Source organism: Eubalaena glacialis, chromosome 7 (assembly GCF_028564815.1).
Source record: "Eubalaena glacialis isolate mEubGla1 chromosome 7, mEubGla1.1.hap2.+ XY, whole genome shotgun sequence".
Taxonomy (NCBI): Eukaryota; Metazoa; Chordata; class Mammalia; order Artiodactyla; family Balaenidae; genus Eubalaena; species Eubalaena glacialis.
In genome coordinates, this window is record NC_083722.1 from 111,451,303 (window position 1) to 111,472,982 (window position 21,680).

Below are 21,680 nucleotides of genomic sequence, written 5' to 3' on the forward strand. Positions count from 1 at the left end.
CAGGGGCTCGGCACAAGGCCTGGGGACTCCTGGTGTTGGGACGCAGGGCCAAACCCCCCAGCCTGCCTTCTGCCCCGAAGCACTGGCCTGGCACCCGCTGCTCCCAGACACCCCTGGGCGCTCTTCCTGGACTCGGCTGCCCAAGGACTCCCGGACTCTCTCAAGGCCCAGGAGACCCGAGGGGCCACCGAGCCTGACCTAAGGGCCTGACACTTTGTGGACCCCCTCAGCCCAGTGGGTCCCTCCCCTAGCCCTGCTCTCGGCAGGAGCCCTGGCAATTCCCGACACTGCCCCTGGGAGCAGATCTGGGAGGGTTGGGGGGACCCCCATGAAATCACAGAAGGACCAGCAGAATGGGCGGGCACCACGGGACATTTATTTGCAGCTGGCAAGCGCTGGCCGCCAGCCGGGCAGCCTGGGAGACACTGGCCACCAGCTGTGGAGCCGAAGCCCATTCCTGCACGGTGCTGTCCCCTGGCGGGGGGGTGCGGGGGCTCCGGGGAGAGCCTGGAGGTGGAGGCACATGTGGCACTGTGGCCCCTGGGCCTGGGCAAGGTGCCCCGGGGCGGCCGGCGGGCACTCAGGGAGACTGGACCATGCGCTTGTGGGTGTCGAAGACGTAGCGCTTGAAAGACAAGCTGAGAGCCACGTGCTGGATGGGCTCTGGCTGCTCCGCCTCCTCCCCTCGGCCGGCGCGGCCCCGCTTCTTGAGGGCGGGCGTCAAGATCTTCTTGGACTCGGGGCTGAGGCCACCTGCGCGAGGCACAGAGGGAGAGCCTGTCACTCTGCCACCTGCCACCCCAGACGGCACGCATGCTGGCCCAGCTCCATCCTGCCCCACGACTCAGCAACGCCCCTATACCCTCTGTGGCGGAGCCAGGACCCCAGTGCCACCCTGGGCTCGCCCCCCTGCCTCCCCAACCAGCATTCCGGCCACCTCACCGCGCTGGTCCACGCCACCAGCCCGGCTGGCTTGGAGCTCAGCATGGCTCCCACCTGGCTCTCCCAGTCCCCTGCCTGCCCACCCACCCTGCACTCAGGCCCCTGTGGGCCGCCCTGCACTCGGTGCTCTAAGCGGCCCCGCTGTTCCCGGCGCATTCATGCTAAGTCTCTACCCTGAGACTTGGCATTTGAGGCCCCGCGGGCTTGGCACTCTCCAACTGCCCCTGGAGATGCTCTCCCTGCCCTGCTGTGTGCCCGGGCGGTGACCTCTGCAGACGGCATCACGGTTCTGCCAAAGGACCTCAGTGGATCGGAGAGCGGAGAGAGGGAGAAGTGGGGTGATGGTCCCACTCTCTTTGGCCAGAGCTCCTGTTGGGGTCCTCCTCCCTGGGCGCTGGCAGACGCCGTCCCCCTAACCACAGGCTCACTGGCTCCTTTAAGCACCCACGCCTCGGTACAGACCCTCTGACCACTCCCTCCAGCCGAACGACTGAGCAGAAATCTGCTTCCTGCTGACACCCTAACGCCCACCCGACCTTTCCAGCCCCATCATCCACTGCTTTCGTGCTTTCCCGGAAGCCTTGAGGAACCCACGACCGTTCCTGGGCTCCCCTCTGCCTATGCTGTTCTTTCTGCCTGGGACACCCTTCTCCTCCTCCAACACCAGGCTGCTGTGCCCCTTTCTCTGGGGCTTGTTTTTACGAGGTGTCTGCTTGGGGGCAGCACGAGGCAGTCTCTCCGTGGGCTGCCGGCCAGGGAGAGACTACTTGGCTACCCCGAGCATATGGGCCGAGGCTCTGGGCAGGCCCCAGACTAGCTCTGCACCAGCGGGCACCCCAGAACAAGCCGCTCCCCCTTTGTGAGTCCCACGACGCTGCTGGGAGCAAGCTGGCAGGGCTGAGGTGAGGGTGAGCCTGGACGGGGCAGGAAGGTGTGCAGACTCCACATCCTAGTGAGGGGCACCAGCCCACACCCTCTCGCCAAACGAGGGTCCTGGCAGGCCGCTGTGTCCCCAGAGAGGGCATTCACTTCTAATCCACACACAGGGGCTCCACTGGCCAGCAGACCTAATGGCTGGGTGTCCAGAGCTGGCGGGAAGTCGAGATGGGCACGAGGCGGCGGATCCCCCCCTGCACACCCGGTGCACCTACTATGCCTCTGCCGGCACGTGAGGGGTGTCCTCCCCGGCCCAGTCTCGTCTGGGCGCTGGCTTGCTCCCGAGAAGAGGAGCCAGTGGAAGCTCACGTCGCGCTTCAGTGCAGGGAGGACCCTGGCCGTCCCGTCCCCTGGGCCCTCCACGCACTTGTGGAGAACGGAGCCCTGAGGAGGGCAGTGCCTCATGTGAGGCCCCACAGTCAGTTGGGAAGAGCCAGGATTTGAACTCTGGGCCACATCTGGTGGGAAACGTGGGCTGCTGCCACCCAGCCCATCTCTCGGGGCGTCCACCCGAAGCAGGCTCTGGAAAATGGCTCTGCAGAGGAAGCAAGACTGGGAGAGCACTGGGTATTGGCCCTGCAGCTCCTGGACATTTAGAAAGGTGACCAGGCGGCTGGTTCAAGGGACAACCGTAGAGTCAGCGGGGACGGCCCTGCTCACTGCACGAGGGACTCGGTCTCCCTCTCCACCGCCCACCTCAAAGCCTGTGTTCCCTGGGGAGGCGGAGCTCTCAGCTGATGGGGCTCCAGGATGCTGGGGCCAAGGGGAGCCGCCCTCCTGCTGGGCAGCCTGGTGTCAGATCGCAGGGCCCACGCCCAGCTGGTATGCTCGCCGCTGGGGTCAGGCGTGGGGCGTGGGAAAGGCCCCGGGGCAGCCCTCATGCAAGTGCCAGTCCTGCAGGTATGTCTCTGACTCCCCGGCCTTCCTTCTGCAAGAAGACGGCTGGCACCAGACCCTGACAAATGGCACGGGCAGCCCGTCTCCCTCTGGTGCCAGGAGGTCTGATGGCTGAAGAGGCGCGGGGCTCCCCGGCGTCTGCGCCGGGCTGGGGAGACAGGTGTGGCCCAATCGGCGGTCCATCTCGCCCGCGATGGCTCTCATTACACAGAGCGCATACCTCGCGCTGCCCAAAGCAGGCAGAGCTGGAAAATCTATCTGGCGCTGGCGAAGACGAGGCCATTTAATTGCTTTTCTGAGATGGCCAGCCTTGTATCCCTCTGCTCCGTTATGGGGTGGCCTGAATGCCGACCAGCCGAGACCGTCTGCTGGGGGAGCCAGGCTGTGGGGATTCGTGGCAATGCCACTGGGAGCCACCTTGTTTTGTGGTGGCCTTTCCCCTCAGCCAAGTGGCAAGTGGTGTGAAGTGAGGGCAGGTCAGGGTGTCGGGTGGTCATTGCCTGAAAACCTTCACAGAATTCTCCAGGCCTGGGAGACGATGGTGGGCCTGCCCGCCGGAGTTTGGCCCGAGAACGGGCAGGCAGTAAACAAGGCAGCAAGGTAGGCAGACAGCCACCAGGGCCACCAGGGAAATAACACCGAGGGCTAGCTTCTCCAGGAAGAATCGGGGTGGGACCGGGGGGACCTGGGGCTGGAGGTCAGGGGCCGGCCACACGGAGATGCCGGGTGAGGGTCTGCAGGCAGAGAGTCTGAGCGCCGAGTCCTGGGTGGGGTGAGCATGGTGCTCGAGGACAGAGAGCACGTATGGCCGTGTGCTGGTGGGGCTGCAGGGCCGGGGCTCTGGGGTAACTGTGTCCACGAGGCGCCCCATGTGCTGGGCTCGTGGGAGCCCAGACAGGGAGGGTCTCAGGCCCTTGCTCACCCACAGGGAGGCCACGGATTCTGCCGCCGCTGCTGCATCAAGCATCCCTGCTCTGCATCCCTGCCGCCCGGCCCCGCACAGGAGGCCTCCGTGGCACTGCCCTAGGGGACCACCGTGCTGGTCTCCTCCCTAGTCCCACCCCCAGGGGCGGAGGGGCCACGCTGAGGCACATGTGGCTGTCCTGGCTCGGTTCCACCCACAGGACAGAGTCTCTCCTCTTACTTGGCATCCAAGGTCCTGAGTGTCACCCAGCGGGTGCCTCCCTGTATCCTCTGCCGCATCACGGGCTCCCTGCTCCAGCCAACAGACATAAAGTAGCGCCTCTGAACCTGCCCCGTTTACCTGGAACACTCTCCTCTGCCCTCTCTATCTGGCCAACTCCTACTCAGCCACTGCCCCACGGGAAGGCTTCCCCACCCCTGCCCCGGCCGGCGGGATCCCTCCTGGAGCCCATTTAGCAGGAGTTTTGCTTTGTGTCTGTTCCCCAGCGGCCTGTGTGGGAGTTAGGACCCGGGCACAGGGCCTGGCCTGCGGGTACAGGGAGGACTTGCTGGACGAAGACACACAGAGTGAGTGGGGTCTCGCATGGGCGTGCAGGGCAAGCAAGGGAAACGCACCGGCAGAGCTGTGCCTCCAGGACCAGGAAAACCCGTCTGCACGCCAGCGGCCCAGGGAGAAGCTGGGCCTAGAGAGCAGGCCCCCTGCCCCACGTGACCTGGAGCCTGGCGGGGTGGGCATGAGGGTAGAGTTGCCGCAGGTTTCAAGTTCACGCTGTCCCCGTGATCCCACGGGGCTCACAGGCGTCCCGGCTTTTTCTCCCTAACCCTCAGGATTCTTGGAGCCCAGCGGCCCCGCTCCACCCCCCGACCAGCCCAGACCCCGGGATGTGGTGGGGAGGGCTGGCGTGACCCTGGGGGTGACGCTGCTACCCGTGGCTTCCCTTGGGGACACTCTCCCAGGGCCGGGCTGGCCTTTCTCACCGAGCGCCAGCTCCACACAAAGGCACAATGGGCTGGAGGCTGCTGGGCCCTGGCTTGGGCTCGGGTAATCAGGGAAGAATGCGGGCAGCGCGCTGTTTCCCAAGCCCTGGCCTTGGGTGCCGCCCTGACACGGCCATCAAAGCCGGCAAATTGCCTCCAACTGCTGGCGTCGCTTTCATGTTGGGGGCCCGACTGGAAGAGCCGTCTCCACGCTGGTGGGCGGCTTGCACCCTCCAGGGGGAACTGAGCCCTGCAGGCAGCTTGGGGTCACTGGCCCCCTCGGTGGCCCCTCAGAGCTGTGCCAGCTCCAGCCATTCTAGCACACCCCCGCCCACAGCAAGCAGCTTCGGAGAGAGCAGAAATGCAGGGCGGGGAGGGAGTCGGGGCACAGGGGGGCCCTTTGGGGGGTCAGCATCCGGGGGATGACGGGTGGCTGAGGAGCTCAGAGGGGCACAGCCAGCAGCTGGGCTGGGGGCTGGATGGTCATGAAGGGCCTTGAATTCAGCCAGAGCCGACTCTGGACTGGATGCCCGCCCTGGGGGCAGTGTGGCTGAGGTCCCTCAAACTGGGCCTGGGCTGAGCTTGGCTCTGATGGAGCTGGCAGGGCGGAGAGGCCCAAGGAGGACAGGCAACCTGGTTTTCAGCGAAACGCCCAGAGGCGAGTGCGGTGCGGGGCAGGCCTAGCAGGTTAGGGAGAGCCGGGCTAGCGACCAGAGCTGGCGCGAGGACTGGTCCCTCAGGCAGCCGGGGCACCAGTCGGCTCCCTTTCTGCTGAACCCCCTGAACTTTGGGGTCTTTTGGGGTGACGGCAGCTTTGGAACCCCTGCCATGGCTTTGCAGGCCTGGTTTTTCGTGCTCATCCTCGGGAGCCTTGAGCGTGGCTGGCTGCGGGCAGCCGGCTGCCAGGTTTTCCCTCCTTTCTCTTCCTGTTATGGATCCCATATGTAAACAAAGATGCAATTTGCTTTAAAAAGATAAGGTGATTAAGTTTTTATCAGACGTGTGCTCCGCTGTCCCCGCAACAAAGGGAATTAGGAGAGGCGGGCGACAGACAGGCCCTTCCTTGTAGCTGGCCCCGTCTGAGGCCTTCAGCACACACTCCGCGGGCTCCACGCGGCCCCTTTGATGGGCGGAGACGCGGCGGTGGGCGCCCGCACCCCCATTTTGATGTCTTAATGTTGCCTAATTCCTCCTTTAATTTATATTAAGCTTCTTAGCAGCAATGATGAATTCTTCAAAAACAAAAAAGTGCCCTTTGCAGAAATCTTTCCCACACCATGTAAATTGAAATTATAAGGCAGCCAAGGCTTTGGAGACTGGGGGGATGCGGGGAGTGAAAACCAGGGCGTTGTGCGGAAGGAAGGATTTTGTTTTAAGGCAAGAAACAAAACGATTCTGAAATAGGAAATGACTTGGTCTTGAGAATCAGAGTCTCACCTACAGGGTGATGGCCCGGGCACAGGAGCATCTGTATTCACTTGGAAGGGTGCAGCTGGTGTGGGGCTGCTGGGGGTTGTAAGGAGTCCCACACCATCCAGCGTCGGCTCCCGCTGCCCCTCCGCCCAGGGCAAGCGTGACACCCACTCGGGCTGGGGCCACACCCCCTCGGGTGGCTGGGGGGCAGGGGCCACTGGGGCGGGTGCTCGGGGCAGCCAGAGCTCACCACCTCTCACCCAGGGCTGCTCCCGGGGTGCGGCACCCCACAGGCCCCGCAGGAGCAGGCCCTGGACTGGCCTCCTGGCAGGAGCCTCCAGGCCCTCTTGCCAGCTCTCTCTTCTGATCTGCCCTTGGGTCGGCTGCCAGAGATCCTTCCAGAACAAAGACCTGATCATCCCTTGCGGCTCAGAAACCTCCAGCCATTCCTCAGGCAGGTGTCCAAATTCCTCTAACCAGGTCCTCGCCAAGTGCCTCCGGCACACCCCGTGCTTCCTCACTCACCCACTTGCCCCCGCACAGGCGCCCCCCGCCCCGCCCTGGCTCTGCACCGGTGCCCCCTCAGCCTGAGGTGTCCATGATGCCTGTCTACCTGGCAGACCCCACCCCTGCCTGCGTCTCAGCAGAGCTTAGCGTTTGGCTCTGGCTCCTCTGAAGCCTTCCAGGCCTCCCTCCTCCAGGGCCACTGAGGCCCTCTACACTGTCCCACGTCCAGAACCTGCGTCCCCAGGAGATGGGGTGCAGCCTGCAGCCATGCCAGCATTTCTGGGAAGGGGGACCCTGGCCACCTGGCACACCTGCCCTGTCTCAGCTGCCGAGGCGGGGCCCCGGGAGCGCCCACGCCGCGGGAATCAGAGCCGCCCACCTGTCTGCCTGGCTCCTGTCACCCTCCCAGAGCTGACAGCCGAGCCAGGCAGTGGGGGAAGCAGAGCGCTCTGGCCCCCGGATCTGGAGGCCTCCCTCGGCACGTGGGGACCTGGACGCTGGGCAGGTGCAAGCAGGCGGCCCCGGAGGTGGCGACTGCTCGGAGGGGAGGGGCTGAGTGCCCCAGGAGTGAGGGCTGGCCGGGCAGGGTGGGACCCTGCTGACCGCGACCCGGGCCCGGCGCTGCCCTGCCTGAATGGCAGTGCTCGGGGGAGCCTTTCTGGCTGGCCCTCGGGCTGAGGTCTGACCAAGTCTCCAGGCGGGGAAGGCGGCCTGGAGCACGGGGCCTGGGCCTGGCCAGGTCGCCCCTGCCACCACCGTCACCGCGACCGCTTAGCTAGCGCTCCCCTCGACACGCCGCCCAGCCAGGAGCGTTCAGCGTCTCCTGCAAGCCTCCAGACGTCCTTTCCAGGCACGGGAGGTGACTGTTCAGGTCACACAGCTAGTCAGGCCCATGGCCTTACAAAGCCACGCCCCCCGCCGCCTGCCTCGGGCCTGGCCAGCCCAGCACCCTGCTGCTTCTTGCTGGGTACACAGCTGAAGGGCCGGGCGGGGCACAGGGGTGGGGAGGAGAGGGCGCAAGGCAAGGGCACAACTGGGGCCGCCCTGCCCGGGCAGCGTGGGCCGGCCCCATGGGGACTGTCTCCAGGTACTTCCAGGGGCAAGGCCTCAGTGCCTCCGTGCTCTGGATCTCAGCGGGACTGCTGGACCTCACACACTGCCCACAGGTGCTGAAGGTGGACTCCACGGCGGGCGGGGGGGCACGGGGGTCTGAAGTGCAGGGACCATCTTCCGTGAGGCACACCTGGCACAGACGGCCCGAGGATGGGCACAGCCAGCTCTCCACAGTCACGAGGACCCCGACAGTGAGCCCGGCTAACGTCCAGGGGGCCCCAACCACGTGCAGGCACTGCTGCCGGTGCTTCAGGACAGTGTCCCGGAGGGACCCTGCACACAAGGAAGCCGGCATGGGGTCGTCAGCAGCGAGTGCGAGGTCACAGCCAAGACGCAGTGGGCTGAGCTCCGGCGCCCTCCACCCGGGCCTGGGCCTGGCCCGCGACCTCACCCCTAACCGACCACGGCTCTCCGAGGGCAGAGCCTGGATCCCAGAGCCCGGCCCAGGAAGGAGGAGAGAAGCGCTTTGCGTGCCTCGCCTCACACGAAGGCCCGCTGTCCGTGCCACCATCCAGAGTCGGAAGCTGAGGCCCAGGGCTGTGAATGACTCACCCAAGGTCACGAGGCTAGCGGCAGGAAGTGACTCAAGCCCTCAGTATTACCTGGAGCCCCAGCTCTCCTCCGGGCGGTGGGAGGACGGGGCCACCTCTCCTCTACGACGGCACCACAGAGGGTCACCTCGCTGCGGGTCCTGACGGCGCGCTGACCCTGCCGGGGACGCACACACACACACACACATCTCCGGAACGGGTGCCCCTGCAGGGCAGGGGCCATCCTTCCGGAGGTTCCGTTCAGCTCCTGGTGGCCACTGCATCAGCTCAGTGAACAGGCCGCGGTGAGAGCTGGCCGGGCGGGGATGCAGCTCCGAGCCCACAACCCGGTGTGGATGCGGCGGCCTCGCCGGCCTGCTCTCAGCGGAGGCGTCCTCCTGGCTCGGGACGAGGGATTCGGGGCTAAGGTAGGTGAGGGCCCTGCCTTCAGGAGCCCACGCTGCCCCTGGACGCCCGACCTGCCCCCACGGACTGCAAGGACTCGCCCCTCCTGCCGGGGCCTCCTCCACGGACAGCCCCTGGAGGCTGGCGAGGGAGGGCACGGGTCCTGGTGGCCCCAAGGACACTGTCCCCACCGTAAGGAAGCTGAATTTTAATACTCCAAACAGTCCCTAAATGCGTACACTCTTTAACAGCAGTTAATCTTCAATTAAAATACCTAGGGCAGAAACCAAGATAACTGGTTTAAAACGTAGCGCTTATTGACAATAAAAGTCTTCCTCATATTGCTTTTCTTTAAAAAAAATTCCACATGTTAAAAATGTCCTTTTTATGACTCGGGAAAAAAGCCCTCACCCAGAATCACGGAGGGGCACAAAGGTCCGGGGAGCAGGCGCCTCCCAGGGCCCGTGTGCGGCAGCCTGATTACATATCAGCCCCGTTTCCAGCGCGATGGGAGCGGTGGCGCCAGTGCTGGCGGTCCTCTCCGGTGACAGCGAAGGGCGGGGGGCGAGCCTCTGGTCCCCATCCACACTCCTGCTTTGACAGCCGCAGGCTCTGGCAGTTTACCGCTCCCTGACCTGCAGGCTGCAGCCGGGGCGAGTGCGGCTGCCCACCCTGCACGGGCACACGGGACCGCGTGCATAGGCACAGCCCCGCACAGGCAGAGCCGGGCTTGCCAGCGGCTGGCGGGCTCAGGGGAGGCGGGTGTGAGGGCTGACTCCCCCCTGACCCACTAACACCAGTGTGCCGCCGAGGCTGGCTCGACGCTACTGCATCCCTTCGTCATCCGTTCGACAGCCGTCCGCCGTGTGTCCACCAGGTACCGGCGGGGGAGCCCTGCGCCGGCTCCCTCCATGGCAGCCCTCAGGCCCACGTGGCTGCGCGGGTCCCCAACCCGCAGTGCAGGGCCAGGCACAGAGCAGGTGCTGCAGGTGGCATCACGGCCCGATTCTCACCGCATTCTGGTCCTTCCCCCCCGCACTGTGCACTGCCCCTGTCCCGGGGCTCCCTGCAGGCACGATGGGGACGGAGCACCCGCCTGCCTCGGCACTGTCCCCCGCAACTGCTGACGGGCTGGCATGGACCCTCACCCACCGGCGCGTGTCCCCCTCCTTCCAAAACGCCATCCCAGGCTCTGCCCTGGGCGGGATTTAGTCTGTCTGTGGCTCAGCTCTCTCGTTGCGGCTGGGGGGCGGGGGGTATGCTACAAGTGGGAGCCTGTCCCCGAGTCTGAGGAGGGCCCAGCCTCAGCTCAGAGCAGCTCCAACCAGGCGTCTCTGTGCCCTCAGGGGCCTGGGCCCGGGGTGGGGAGGACAGTGCCCATGGATCTGAGCTGGTGTCCGTGGGTGTCTCTGCGCCAGTATGACACACGCGGATCACAGCACGTGTACCCAAGGGTGGCTGGCCCTGCACCACTGCCAGCCAGGGGCGGGTCGCCGGCTCGGGAGAGGCAGCTCCCCTGGGCACCTGGGGACGGTCCCCAGATCCCAGTGTCCGTGCTGGGAAGTGGGCCGCACGAGCAGGGAGCAGCCCCTCCCTGGAAGAGGCGGCGAGCGGTCTCCTCAGGGAGCCTGGAGCGAAGGGCTCCGTGAACGCGCCCTGCCTTCCCAGCCCTGGAAACAAGGCTTCCTCCTCTCTGCTTTTTCCAGTAAAGCTCGAGGGGTCTTACACGCCAGGGGCCCGCGCTGCCCCCACCAGGGGGTGAGCGCCACGCGCTGCTCTGAGCATACGGACGTGCCCCCGCGTCTGGTCTGGTCTGGTCTTCGTACCTCTCTCCGCCTCTCCATCCCGGCTCACCCCTTCCTCCTGGAGCCAGGCCCCCCAGTCACTTCTGCCCCTGCCCCTCACAAGGCGGCCCAGGAGATCTTCTGGAGGCTCCATCGGACTCCGTCCGCCGTCCCTTGGGGGAACCCCGGCCTCTTCAGGCGTCCAGGTGCCCCGCATGCCACCCCCCAGCGTCCCCCCAGCCCCCTGCTTTGGGCCGCAGGAGCACGCCCTCCCGAGCAGAGCCAACGCTCCTTCTGCCTGGGACAGCCTTCCCCAGGCTGTCTCCCCCGCCCCCTTCAAGGCCAAGTTCAGTGCCGCCTCCTCTGAGAAGGCTTCCTCCCTAGCTAGGCCTGGCGGATGCGTCTCTGTGCCCACGGGCAGAGGTGTCTGGGGCCTCCTTCCCGGCGCTCACACTCTCACCAGAGACAAAAAGGAGAAATGCCAGCCTGGGAGTGGGAACCAGCCTCCACGGCATTTCTGAAATACATGAGTGACTCACCAACCTTCAGGTTCAGGACGCCAGACACACGATTCTGCGTTACTAGTTTGTCCTGAAAAGCCAGAGGACCTACCCTCACATTCCCACCCCGCAGCAGTGGGGGGGGGGGAGCGGCTGTGGCAGCTCCTCCGTGGCCTGTGCCGGGCCCATTTGCTCCACCCATTTCTGTCACCCGCCCGTCCCTGGAGGCACCTGAGTTGGTGACCCGGCAAGGTAGGCATCTGAGCTTCAGCCCCTGTCCCAGCCCCCCAGGCCCAGGGCCGGGCTCAAGTGCTGGCTGTGCCCACTGGACAGGGCTCGGTCCAGGCTGCAGCGCCCGGAAGGGCACAGGCTCTCCCTCTTGGTCCCCCCAGGAATCAGGAGGAACAGCCAAGAGCCCAGCTGTGCACGGATCAGCTGTGTGGCTTCACGCGAGCATTCTGCCTCTCTGTGCCTGTCTCCTCATCCAAAAAATGGGGCAACAGTAGAATGCACTCTACAAGGTTGTCGTAACACGCATGTGAGTTAATATGACACAGAAAGCTTAGGACGGTGTCCAGCACAAAGCAAGTCTACACAGCATGAACCACTTATTATCACACCACGATCACCACCGCTGGGGTGTCCACCGGGCACGCATGACAGCACCAGGCCCTGCCCTAGGTATGGGGACACAGCCGTGTACGGGTTACCTCTGCCAGGGCACAGACTTACAACCGACACGTGAAGGACAGAGAGGGATGAGTGCAGGAGGTGCAGCACAGCGACGGGTGACGTGCTGAGTCCTGGGGCGGGGGGCGTGAGGGGGGCTTTGCTCAGGACCCACGTGGGGCAGGAGGGAGCTGGGGAGGAGCTGGGGGCTATGCAAACCCATCCCCGTCTCCATGACAGGCAGTGGCCCTCAGGAGGCAGCAGGGGCCCCGTCGGACCCCGAGCCGGCTTCCTCCTGTGGACGCTATGGGCTGGACCGACGCCCCTCCAGCGCAAGGCTGGGGCGGCAGTGGGAAACAGGAGTTGTTTTTTCTCTCTCCCTCTTCCCTCGTTTTCTAGGTTCATCCTAGTGTGGCTGTGAGGGTACGGAGGGAGAGAGGGCAGGAGTTGAGAGCGGCAGGAATTTATGAGCCCAGAGAGCGGCTGCCTTTGGTGGGGTGGGGGGAGGGGGCTCCCTTTGCCAAAACAATATTTAATTTTTTTAAAGGCGGCTACAAAGCCATGATTAAGCTCAGGGCCCTAAAACAAGCCCATAAAATCGAAAAATATTTATCTGGAAGGGTGGCAAGTCCAATAAAAGTTTTATGAATGTTTTACAACTGCCCTGTCAGGAAGCTGGCCTCTCACTCACCCCCCTTCTATGAAAAAACAACACACACACAAGCACACTCACGGGCACAGACTCACACTCGTGGACACTGGCTCAGACACACCTGCACAGATGTACGGCCCACGCAGCTCCTGCTGGCTCGGGGCTCTCAGGTGGGCCTGGGGCTGTGGGGAGAGGACCCCGACCGGGGACCAGCCTGCACACCTCAGCTTTGGCACGCGCCCTCCTGTGCCGTGGGCCCCGCTGGCGGCTGCAGTGTCTGCCCTTGGCAGGCAAGGCCCCAGGTCCTCCTGTGGACTCTGTGTGGTGGGGAAGCTGTACCCCGTTTTCCCAGGAGGGTCACCTCAAGGTCCAGGAGTTCGAAGGCAGCTTCCAATGTCTCTCCTCTGGCAGCCCCAGGGGCCACCGGAAGGCCAAAGACTGACAGGTTTGTTATTCTTCATAATCCGGGAAGTGGGTGTCGGGACCCCCATTTTAGAGGAAAAAACTGACATGCAAGGGCCTTGCCTAAGGTGACCCAGACAATGGCTGCAGAGTCATAAGCTCAGCCTGGCTCTAGTGGCTTCTCCTGTCCTGAGGTAGGGGACAAAGGCCCCGCCGACCTCTCCCGCTGCGTCTGCCACCGCTCGCCCTGCCTGTGGCTGAGCCACAGGGCGTTTGCACGCACCCGCCGCCCACCCCCGGCCACCCCAGTGACTGTGAATCACGGCCCGGTCTCGCACGATGCTGCTTCCTCACAAGTGTTCCGGGTTCCTCCAGACCGAGGAAGCTGCGCTTTCCCTGTCACCTGCCTGCGTCCTCCCCAGCTCCCGGCCTGTCTGGAGGTACGGAGCCCGGAAGGCAGGGAGGAGCAATCTCTCCTGCCCCTGAGTCCCCAGTCCGAGCTGAGCCGAGGGCGCAGCACAGGGCGGGGAGTGGCGTGTGAAGGAGCCGGACTCGGGTGGCTCCTCCGAGGTCCCCACTGGCCCTGGGCGCCCATCCTGCCTCAGAGAAATCACCCACCACCTGGGGCAAGGCCCAGCCCAGGGGCCACTTTCTAGCCATCGGCACTTGCCTTTCCGACCACAGAAGAGATGGGCACCTGGGCAGGGGCGGGGCGTCGGAACAAGGCACACGCAGGTGCTTCCAGGTGCCTGCTCACCCATCCTCGCACACTCCCCTTCCTGAGGGAACATGACAGCCTCGAGACCTGTGACATGACCTCCTGGGGATCTGACTCCAAGTTACAGATGGGAAGCGGCTCCCAGCAGAGATTGGGCAGAGCAAACCAGGGGCCCAGCTTCTGATTAAATGCTGGGGTTTCGCTTCACCCCCAGCTCTGCTCTGCAGGGGAGGATTCCTGCAGAGGCCTGATACTTAGGGCTGACCCTGGGCCTCCAAGAAACCAGGCCGAGGACAAGCTGCTCTGAAAGTCCAACGGCTGCATCCTTTGAGTGGCAAGAGACGGGCCACGGGGGAGGTGCGGGCTGGAGGGATGAGGGCGGAGGAGAGGCGGGCGGGGCCTCACTCCATTCCAGGACGAGACAAGCAGGCCTCCCGGTGCCCACCCGGGGAAACGCTGTGAAGCAGGGAGACGTGGAAACAACCCACCCGTGCTCACACAGGTGACAGGTGCACGGGCTGCGGAACGACACACAGCAGTCAGGTGAGTCAACTAGGACCCCGCCGGGGCCACAGGTTCTGAAACGGAAGCAGCAAGGGCTCTAGCACCCCCTAGGTCAGTGCGAGACCAAAAACGGAGCCACTGAAACCGCAGCAACGCCACCTCTGTTAGGGACACAACCTCAGGCAGGGAGAGTACAGGGACGCAAGGGGAGGGGGTGTCACCTGTGGGAGAGCGGTGGGGCTCTCGCATCGTCCACAGGGTTCTGGTTCTTGAGAGAGAGACAGAGAGAGAGAGAGGTTTGAGCATGTGAGGGGACATTCACATCTGTTTGATCTTGCTGGTTTCAGAGGTGTCTCTTCTGTTCTGTGTGGCCAAAGTTTTCCCAGGTTAAAATCAAATACTGAGGGCTTTCCTGGTGGCGCAGTGGTTGAGAATCTGCCTGCCAATGCAGGGGACACGGGTTCGAGCCCTGGTCTGGGAAGATCCCACGTGCCGCGGAGCAGCTGGGCCCGTGAGCCACAATTACTGAGCCCGTGCGTCTGGAGCCTGTGCTCCGCAACAAGAGAGGCCGCGATAGTGAGAGGCCCACGCACCGCGATGAAGAGTGGCCCCCGTTCGCCGCAACTAGAGAAAGCCCTCGCACAGAAACGAAGACCCAACACAGCCATAAATAAATAAATAAACAAATACTTAAAAAAAAAAAAAAAGTAAAGTCTATTAATTAAAAAAAAAAAAATCAAATACTGATTAAAAAAAAGAGACAGAGGTACAGGGGACCCACCGTGCTGTGGGCAGTCTGTCCCCCGGGGACGAGGATGAGAGCTGCCGGGTGGCCCTAGGTGCTGCCACCACACACGCTGCCCGAGACACGCCAGGGGCTCTGGACTCATCGCTGGGACCCCCTGGGAAACAGCACAGTGTCTGAGAGCCGTGATGGAGAAGCAGTGGGCGCCGGGGTCGGGGCAGGGAAAGAGGGTACTCCTCAGCCCCCGGTTCCTCGTGCTGGAACTAGGCCCCAGGCCCGCTAGGCACATGCCAATGGCCTCTTCCTGGGGGCCCCGCCCTCACCGGGGCCACGGGGAGGCCCTGGCACGGCCCACGTGGATGACAAGGGACCATGCCCAGGGTGAGGCTGGTCGGCAGATGGTTTCTGTACACTGTGCCGTGTTTATGTTAATTGCAGATATTTTTAACGTATTGTGTTACTCCATCCTTCTTCGTGAACGGTCCGTCTTGTAAAATTCTTTTAATGATGTTATTTTTTCTTGCCTATCTTCATCATCTACAATTATTTATAATATCATTGTCTTTGTTTCAAATACTGGGTATAAACATTGTTGTAACAGTTCTTCGATGGGGTTCATATAATTTTTACAATTGCTTTGAAAAGCTTCAATGGCCAAAGGGGAGGAGGTTGGCCATTCTTTTGGGGGAGAAAAGACACCCCAAGTGCTCCCTGCGCTTGGTGAAGGTCCCCCTCCATCAGGCTGGCTTCCAGGAGAGGCAGCGGTGGGCAGCTGGCAGCCCGAGCTGGCTCTGCACTGGGTTTCAGAGCTGCTTACCCCACGGACGGGGGGTGAAAGCCACAAAGGCCACTGTCGGGTGAGACGCCAGTGAGAGAGACGGATGGTCTGTTTTCATTTTATAGGGATTTTCTGAAACCTCGACTTTCACCCCTCAACTCTCTCCAACCCTCTTTTCTCCCAACCGAGCTGCTTTCCGGAGTCTCCTTGGCCAGCCGGTGACAGGACCTAGGGGGAGGCCGGTGACTGCCTGGGGAGGGTCCCCTCACCTCAGGGTCGCTGCCCCGACAAAGCCAGCTTCGGGCCCCCGTGGGGCTGAAGTGGGCCGGGCTGTCCAGGCAGAAGGCAGCCGTCGGAGTGAGCCGGCCCGCAGCTGGGTGGCAGCAGGCCCGGGGCTGGGGACAGAGGGTAGCCTGAGGCTCCCGCCCCGCCTGCTCTCCGGAGCCCGCTGTGAACTCTCGGGGGCTCCACGGGGGGTCTGCAGCCTCCCTGGACCACCGTCCTCACATGCCTCAGATCCTGGCCTCCTCTGCCCAAACCCCCTCAGTGCCCCCCGCCTGCAGCGAGCCTGGCCAGCCCCTCCCCGGCCTCTCACTGAGCTCCCTCGCTCCCCTCTGAGCCGCCCGCCGGCTGGGGTGCAGCCCACCTGCCTTCCTTGGACGGTGCCGGCCCTCGGACGCGGGGCATGGGCCCAATACAGGCCCTGGCCTCGGGGCTCAGGGTGACCCATCCTTTCAGGCCTGGAGAAGGCCTCCAAGCCTCGGCTCCCTCCCGTGGTCTCCCAGATGGTGGTGGCCTGGGGGGGTCTGCCCCCGTGATACAGCTGGCCTGCTGGGGGACCGAGCGGCTGAGGGCGGCTGAGGGCGGCTGAGGGCGGCTGAGGGCGGGCCCTGGGTCTGGGCTTGGGTTTAGGACCCAGCCGGGGCCTGGCACCCAGGATCTGAGTTGGGCGGGGGAGTCTCCATGCCTTTGGCCCAGAGCTGTGGATGCACCAGGCTCATCCAATGAAATCTGCGTGTCAAAAGAAAAATAAAAAGGGAAAAAGTCTCCCACAGTCCCATCGTTAATGTTTTCACCTGGTTTCTTCTTTCTTTTCTCTGAAAAGCTTCTTTTTACGTGGTCGAGAGGACGTGGCATGTACAACTTCGTGTTCTGATTCTTTTCAAAGATGACTTTGAGCGTCAGCTGCGGCTGCCTTCACCTGCTCACACCCACGTCACCCACGCGGGGAAAGTGGGGCTCTTCCAGGGGACACGACCACCAGATGCAGGGCGTGCTCCTCACCCCCAGTCCTCCTCCAGGGAAGGGCTCTGCAGGGCACTCCTGGGAGCGCCGGGGAAACCAGACAAAGGACCGTACCTCGGTCTCAAGCCAGGGTGGACCATGGCTGCGTGGGAGATGCCCAGTCCTCAGGGGCGCGAGATGATGTGAGGGGGGCAGCTGCACCTCCACAGCAGCGTCCGGGCGGGTCAGCACGTGGAGAGCAAACGTGACAAAGTGCCAACAGGTGTGCAACCCGAGGAACATGAGCGTTCAATAAACTCTTCTTTCAACTTTTCCATATGCTTGAAGTTATTCAAAAAGTTGGGAAGAAAAACCCTCACAAAAACCCACCTTACAGTCGAGGAAACCGAGGCTCAGAAAGGTTGTATTCCAGCCAGGATTTCAGCTCGGGTCTGGCGGACTCCAGAGTTCTTGCTCTTTGAAGGCGCCCTGCTTCCGACCTCCCAGGACGGGCAGGGACGCCAAGCCCGCACAAACCCCAGCCTGCCAGTAGTTTCAGTAAAAGCCGGAGTGGTCCTGGCGGGGGCTGCCCCCAGGGGGTAGGGTCCCAAGCACAGGTTCTTGAGGTTGCCCAAGAATCCGCTCCGAGCAGAGTCCGCAGGCGCGACTAAGTGGCTGGGGGTGTGTGTGGGGAGAACACAGTTTACAGGAAAAGAAAACCAGTTTCATTTTAAACCTCAGAGGGAACACGCAGCCCAAAGGCCCGTTGTCTGAAGGCCTATTTATGGGAACACGACAATACCCACAACCAGGACTCCCTGCGGCCCCTCCCTCTGGCACCAAGATGAGTTTCCACTTTCCCTCCTCACTGGGTTTCCAGAAGCCTCTCAGTGGAGCAGCGCCCATGAGAAGCGCCTCCTTCCATCTGGGGACCCCAGGGTCTGCTGGGCCAGGTGCCCAGATCCTCCGAGCCTCCGCGTACCCTTCAGGGAAGCAGGGCGAGGGCTGCAGCAGGAGGAAGACGCAGCACGTCAAGGGCCTGGACCGACGGAGGCCAGATACGGGGCCCACGTTCGAGAACAGGGAGATGTCATGCAAAGATCCAGACTCTCAGACTCTCTTGAAAAGCAGGAAGACCTGATTCTACCGTGGCTGTGCTGTGTGGAGCTGAGTGGTGGCTGACCACAGGACCTGGTGGCCTCGGCCCGCAGCCCGTGCCCGGCGGGGCCCGTGCTCCCAGGACCGGGCGCACACACGGCAGGCCATCAGGGCGGCTCTGTGCACTGGCCTGATCCTCACAGCCCCTCGCAACTGGATGACCACCCCCATTTCACCAGAGGGAAAAGGAGGCTCTGAACGCAGTGCGCTGCCCTCCTGAGCGGGGTCGGAACGTGGGAGGCCTGTGGGGAAGCGGCCCGGCGCGCAGGGTCCTCAGCTGAGCGACCACATCCAGGGACCTCTGTCCACCACCCAGACAGTGGCTGTTGCTTAAACTCCTCTTTCTTAAAAATAAACCACAGGGACTTCCCTGGTGGTGCAGTGGTTAAGAATCCGCCTGCCAATGCAGGGGACACAGGTTCGAGCCCTGGTCCCGGAAGATCCCACATGCCGCGGAGCAACAAAGCCCGTGCGCCACAACTACTGAGCCCGCACCCTAGAGCCTGCGAGCCACAACTACTGAGCCCACGTGCCACAACTACTGAAGCCCGCGCGCCTAGAGCCGGTGCTCTGCAACAAGAGAAGCCACCGCAGTGAGAAGCCCGCGCACCGCAACAAAGAGTAGCCCCCTCTCACTGCAACTAGAGAAAAGCTCGGGCACAGCAACGAAGACCCAACACAGCCAAATATAAATAAATAAATAAACAAACCACAGACAGCTTCCCCCGATCTTGTTTGCACGGCTGTCCGCCCCGACCTGCTGCAGCCGAGCTGGAGACGGGACCAGGTGCGAAGCCTGCGGGGAGTCATAGAGGCCCAGCTCCAGCTCCCATCTCCTCCAGAACTCGCCTGGGCTGCGGCCACCTCCCGTGAGGGCCGGCCCTCGTGCTCCCGATGCCGCAAGGTGCAGGGCAAGGGCGTCTGCCCACAGCGCTGCTTCGCCGGACGCTGGACCAAGTGGGCACGAGGCCAGGCCGGTGGTGGGCAGGGCTCCAGCCACGCTGCTAAACTTGTCTACGGGTCTTGTTCCCAAGGCTCAGTCTCCCTCCCTAAGACATGCGACGGGGGCGCAAGCGAACACCTGGTCCCGAGCCCTGGACGCCTGGCTGGCGCCGGCCCGGGGGCGCTGCAGTCTCGTGGTGTCTCTGAGCTGGGCCTGTGGAGACAGGATGGGGCTCTCCTTGTGGGTGTCGGGACCCAGGCTAGGGCTGGTTCAGGGCCGGCAGGACCCCGAGCAGCCCAGACCAGAGAGCTGCCCGTCTGCTGTGCAGAGCTGCGCGAGTCCTTAGGGACACTGTGAGAACGGGGTGGTGACACGCGGTGGGGTCACTGAGAGCTGAGGCTGTGCTCCGCCCCGCGGGGAACCTCAGGACCATGCTGGCTCCCGACTCGGTGACCCAGGCCCGGCCCTCACGCCCTCCGCGGCCCCGGCTTGTGGCCCTTCCCACTGCTCTTGCTGTGCTCCCCAAACGCGCCCACACACTCAGGCCTCAAGCACGGCCTCCTCGGCTCCTTGTGCTTGGCCTGAGGTCCACGGATGGGGCAGGATTCTGTTTGACTGTCCCCTCCCCCGGGAAGCCTTCCTGGGCTTCCCACGCACACGACACAGACCACACGGTCACTTGTGCACTGCAGCAGACTTCTGCCGTCCCGCTTCCCCCCCAGCCTTCCTTAAACCATTCTCCAGGCGGTCGTTTAAAATCGCGAATCAAATGAAGTCAGCCTCTTACTCGAGACCTGCCTCTGGTGGACCCCAGGTCCTGCTCCCCGAGCCGCCCCTGCCGCGTCTCCACGCCACCCCCTGCCCCCGCTCGGCTTGCTCACGCCCTTCGGGGCGCTCAGAGGCACCGGCAGAGGGCCACCCGACGCCAGCGGTGCGGTGCCAGGACAGAAGCAGGTCTGTCCGGAGGAGCCGTCCCTGCCCAGCAACGTCCTCCCACCACCCTCGTCACCAGCAATGCTGCCCGGTGGGTCCCCAACTCCTCTCGTAGGGCCTCCGGCCCCCGGGCCTTACACACGGAGACAACCCTTTTGAAGGGAGCAGCTGTGTGAACGTGGGGCCTTCCAACCTTGAGGCCGCCCAGGACTTTCTGGGAAGGCTCCCTGGGCGTCAGGATGGGGCCGTCCCTCTAGCCCGTCTGGTTTCGAGGGTCAGGACCCTTGTCTCAGAAGCCAGTAGTGATGGCTCCGTAAGACACCGCTCCCTTATTACGGCTCAGCTTGGACTCCTGAACCCGAGGTCCAAGTGTCCATCCTGAAATTCAAGTAGGAGTCACAAGTCACTATGGCCAAACCCAGCCCAAAGGCAGGTTTCGTTTAGTTCAGACAGTTTTAGTTTTCAATCAGGAAATTCTCCATAAAAACTGAACCAGATGAAGTCTGATTCCTGGGCCTGCGTCCCATCGCGTGGGAGCAGCGAGGCCCGAGCAGTGGTCCCTGTTTACCACGCTGCCCCCGCTCCCTATCGCCTGCCACCGGCCTCTGACACCCCGGCTTGGCCCTGTGGGCCTTGCCTCCGAGGTGAGAGGCCCCAGTGCACCTGGGCCTGCGGGCGGGGCAGGGGAGGACACCCAGAGGGCTCCTCCGTCGCCGTTCTGGCCGGCTGTCCTGCAGAGCCAGCGGGAGGTCCATACGCCACACTGAACGCCGCCCCGTCCACGGTCTGCGGCCCCCCAGACGCCCCCTGCTCCGGGGGCCGACAAGTGCGCGGCCCCAGAACCCCAGGCTCCCGACCCGGCTCGGCCCCGACTTGGGCCAGAAGCCCCACTGCTGTTCCACCTGGCGCTGGACGTCCGCTTTACTTAAGGTTCTTTCACAATCAGCACTTCAGAAAGGTTAAAAGTAATTCTTCAGGGGAGGGACGGCAGGAAAAGACAAGCAGGGTCGGTGGAGCGGGGGAGGGCGGGAGTGGGAGTGGGTGGGATGAAGGAATCTGACCAGTTATATTTAATAAAAAGCTTAAGAGCCACAAACAGGAAGCAGACCTATTAAAAGGCAACACTGACCTACGGCAGGAATGTGAACTCGAGTTGCCCGAAGCAGCGTCACCACGGCCCCCTGCCCCACCCCAGTACCCAGGGCCCCAAACACGCCCCCTCCCACGTTCCTGCTCTGGGACACCCAACTCTGAGTCTGCCTCGGGCTAGAGGAAGGGGAGCAGGGCAAGGTCGGCATGATGCCGTCCACCCCGGGAGAGGACACGGACGCTGCCCTCCGTCCCTCTGTGTGGACCAGCAGGGCCCCGAGGCCTGGTGGGCAAGCGCCCGGGGTGGGCCTCTCCCCCCAGGCAGCTTGGCTCTCGCCCCCCAGTGCCCAGAGGGCCCCACATGTGCAGGCTGGGGCCCTGGGGACTGAGGTCTGGACACGGGCCTGCACGTGCCCCCTGGGGCCCAGTTTGGCTAAAGTGACGACCAGGAGCGGCCAAGGGACAGCGGGGAGGACAGGATGGGAGCCTGAAGCCCGGTGTTGTGGCTGGACTCCCACGGGTACCCCTGCCTGCCCAGGGTCCCTCATCCGTGACAGGGCTCCCGCCTTGGCAGAGGCCTCAAGGCACATTCCCACAGCCCGGGCCGCAGGAAGCGGGCCTCTGCTGACAGCCGCCCTCCCTCGCGAGGGGCAGAGGGGGACTCGCGAGAAAACAGCTGGGCCAGGCTCTCAGGAGAAGACCCTGCTTCCCAGCCGGGCGGGCACCACCCCACACGGAGAGTCCGCCGGAGGAGCCGTGCTCCGAGGCCCCATGCCCACCAGATGCAGCCCGCCCGCGGCTTCCCATCCCCTAGTCCCGCAGCTCCAAGCAGCATAGCCACATGCGGGTGTGAAGGCATGCGTGTGCACCCCGCGGATCCGCTAATGGAAGCACCCCTCGGGCCGGTCCTCGCCTGCCCCGGGGCTCTGCAGGCCC

At 63.7% G+C, this 21,680-nt stretch overlaps 1 protein-coding gene across 1 annotated transcript in view; it reads right to left on the reverse strand.

The window, feature by feature from the left end:
* Positions 1-354: 354 nt before the first annotated feature.
* EEFSEC (eukaryotic elongation factor, selenocysteine-tRNA specific) overlaps positions 355-21,680 on the reverse strand; it is a 151,014-nt gene continuing 129,688 nt past the window's right edge. The window contains exon 7 of the mRNA XM_061195623.1: positions 355-753. Within this exon, the coding sequence (XP_061051606.1) occupies positions 581-753 (173 nt within the window). The 3' untranslated portion in view covers positions 355-580. The remainder of the gene's footprint in view (positions 754-21,680) is intronic.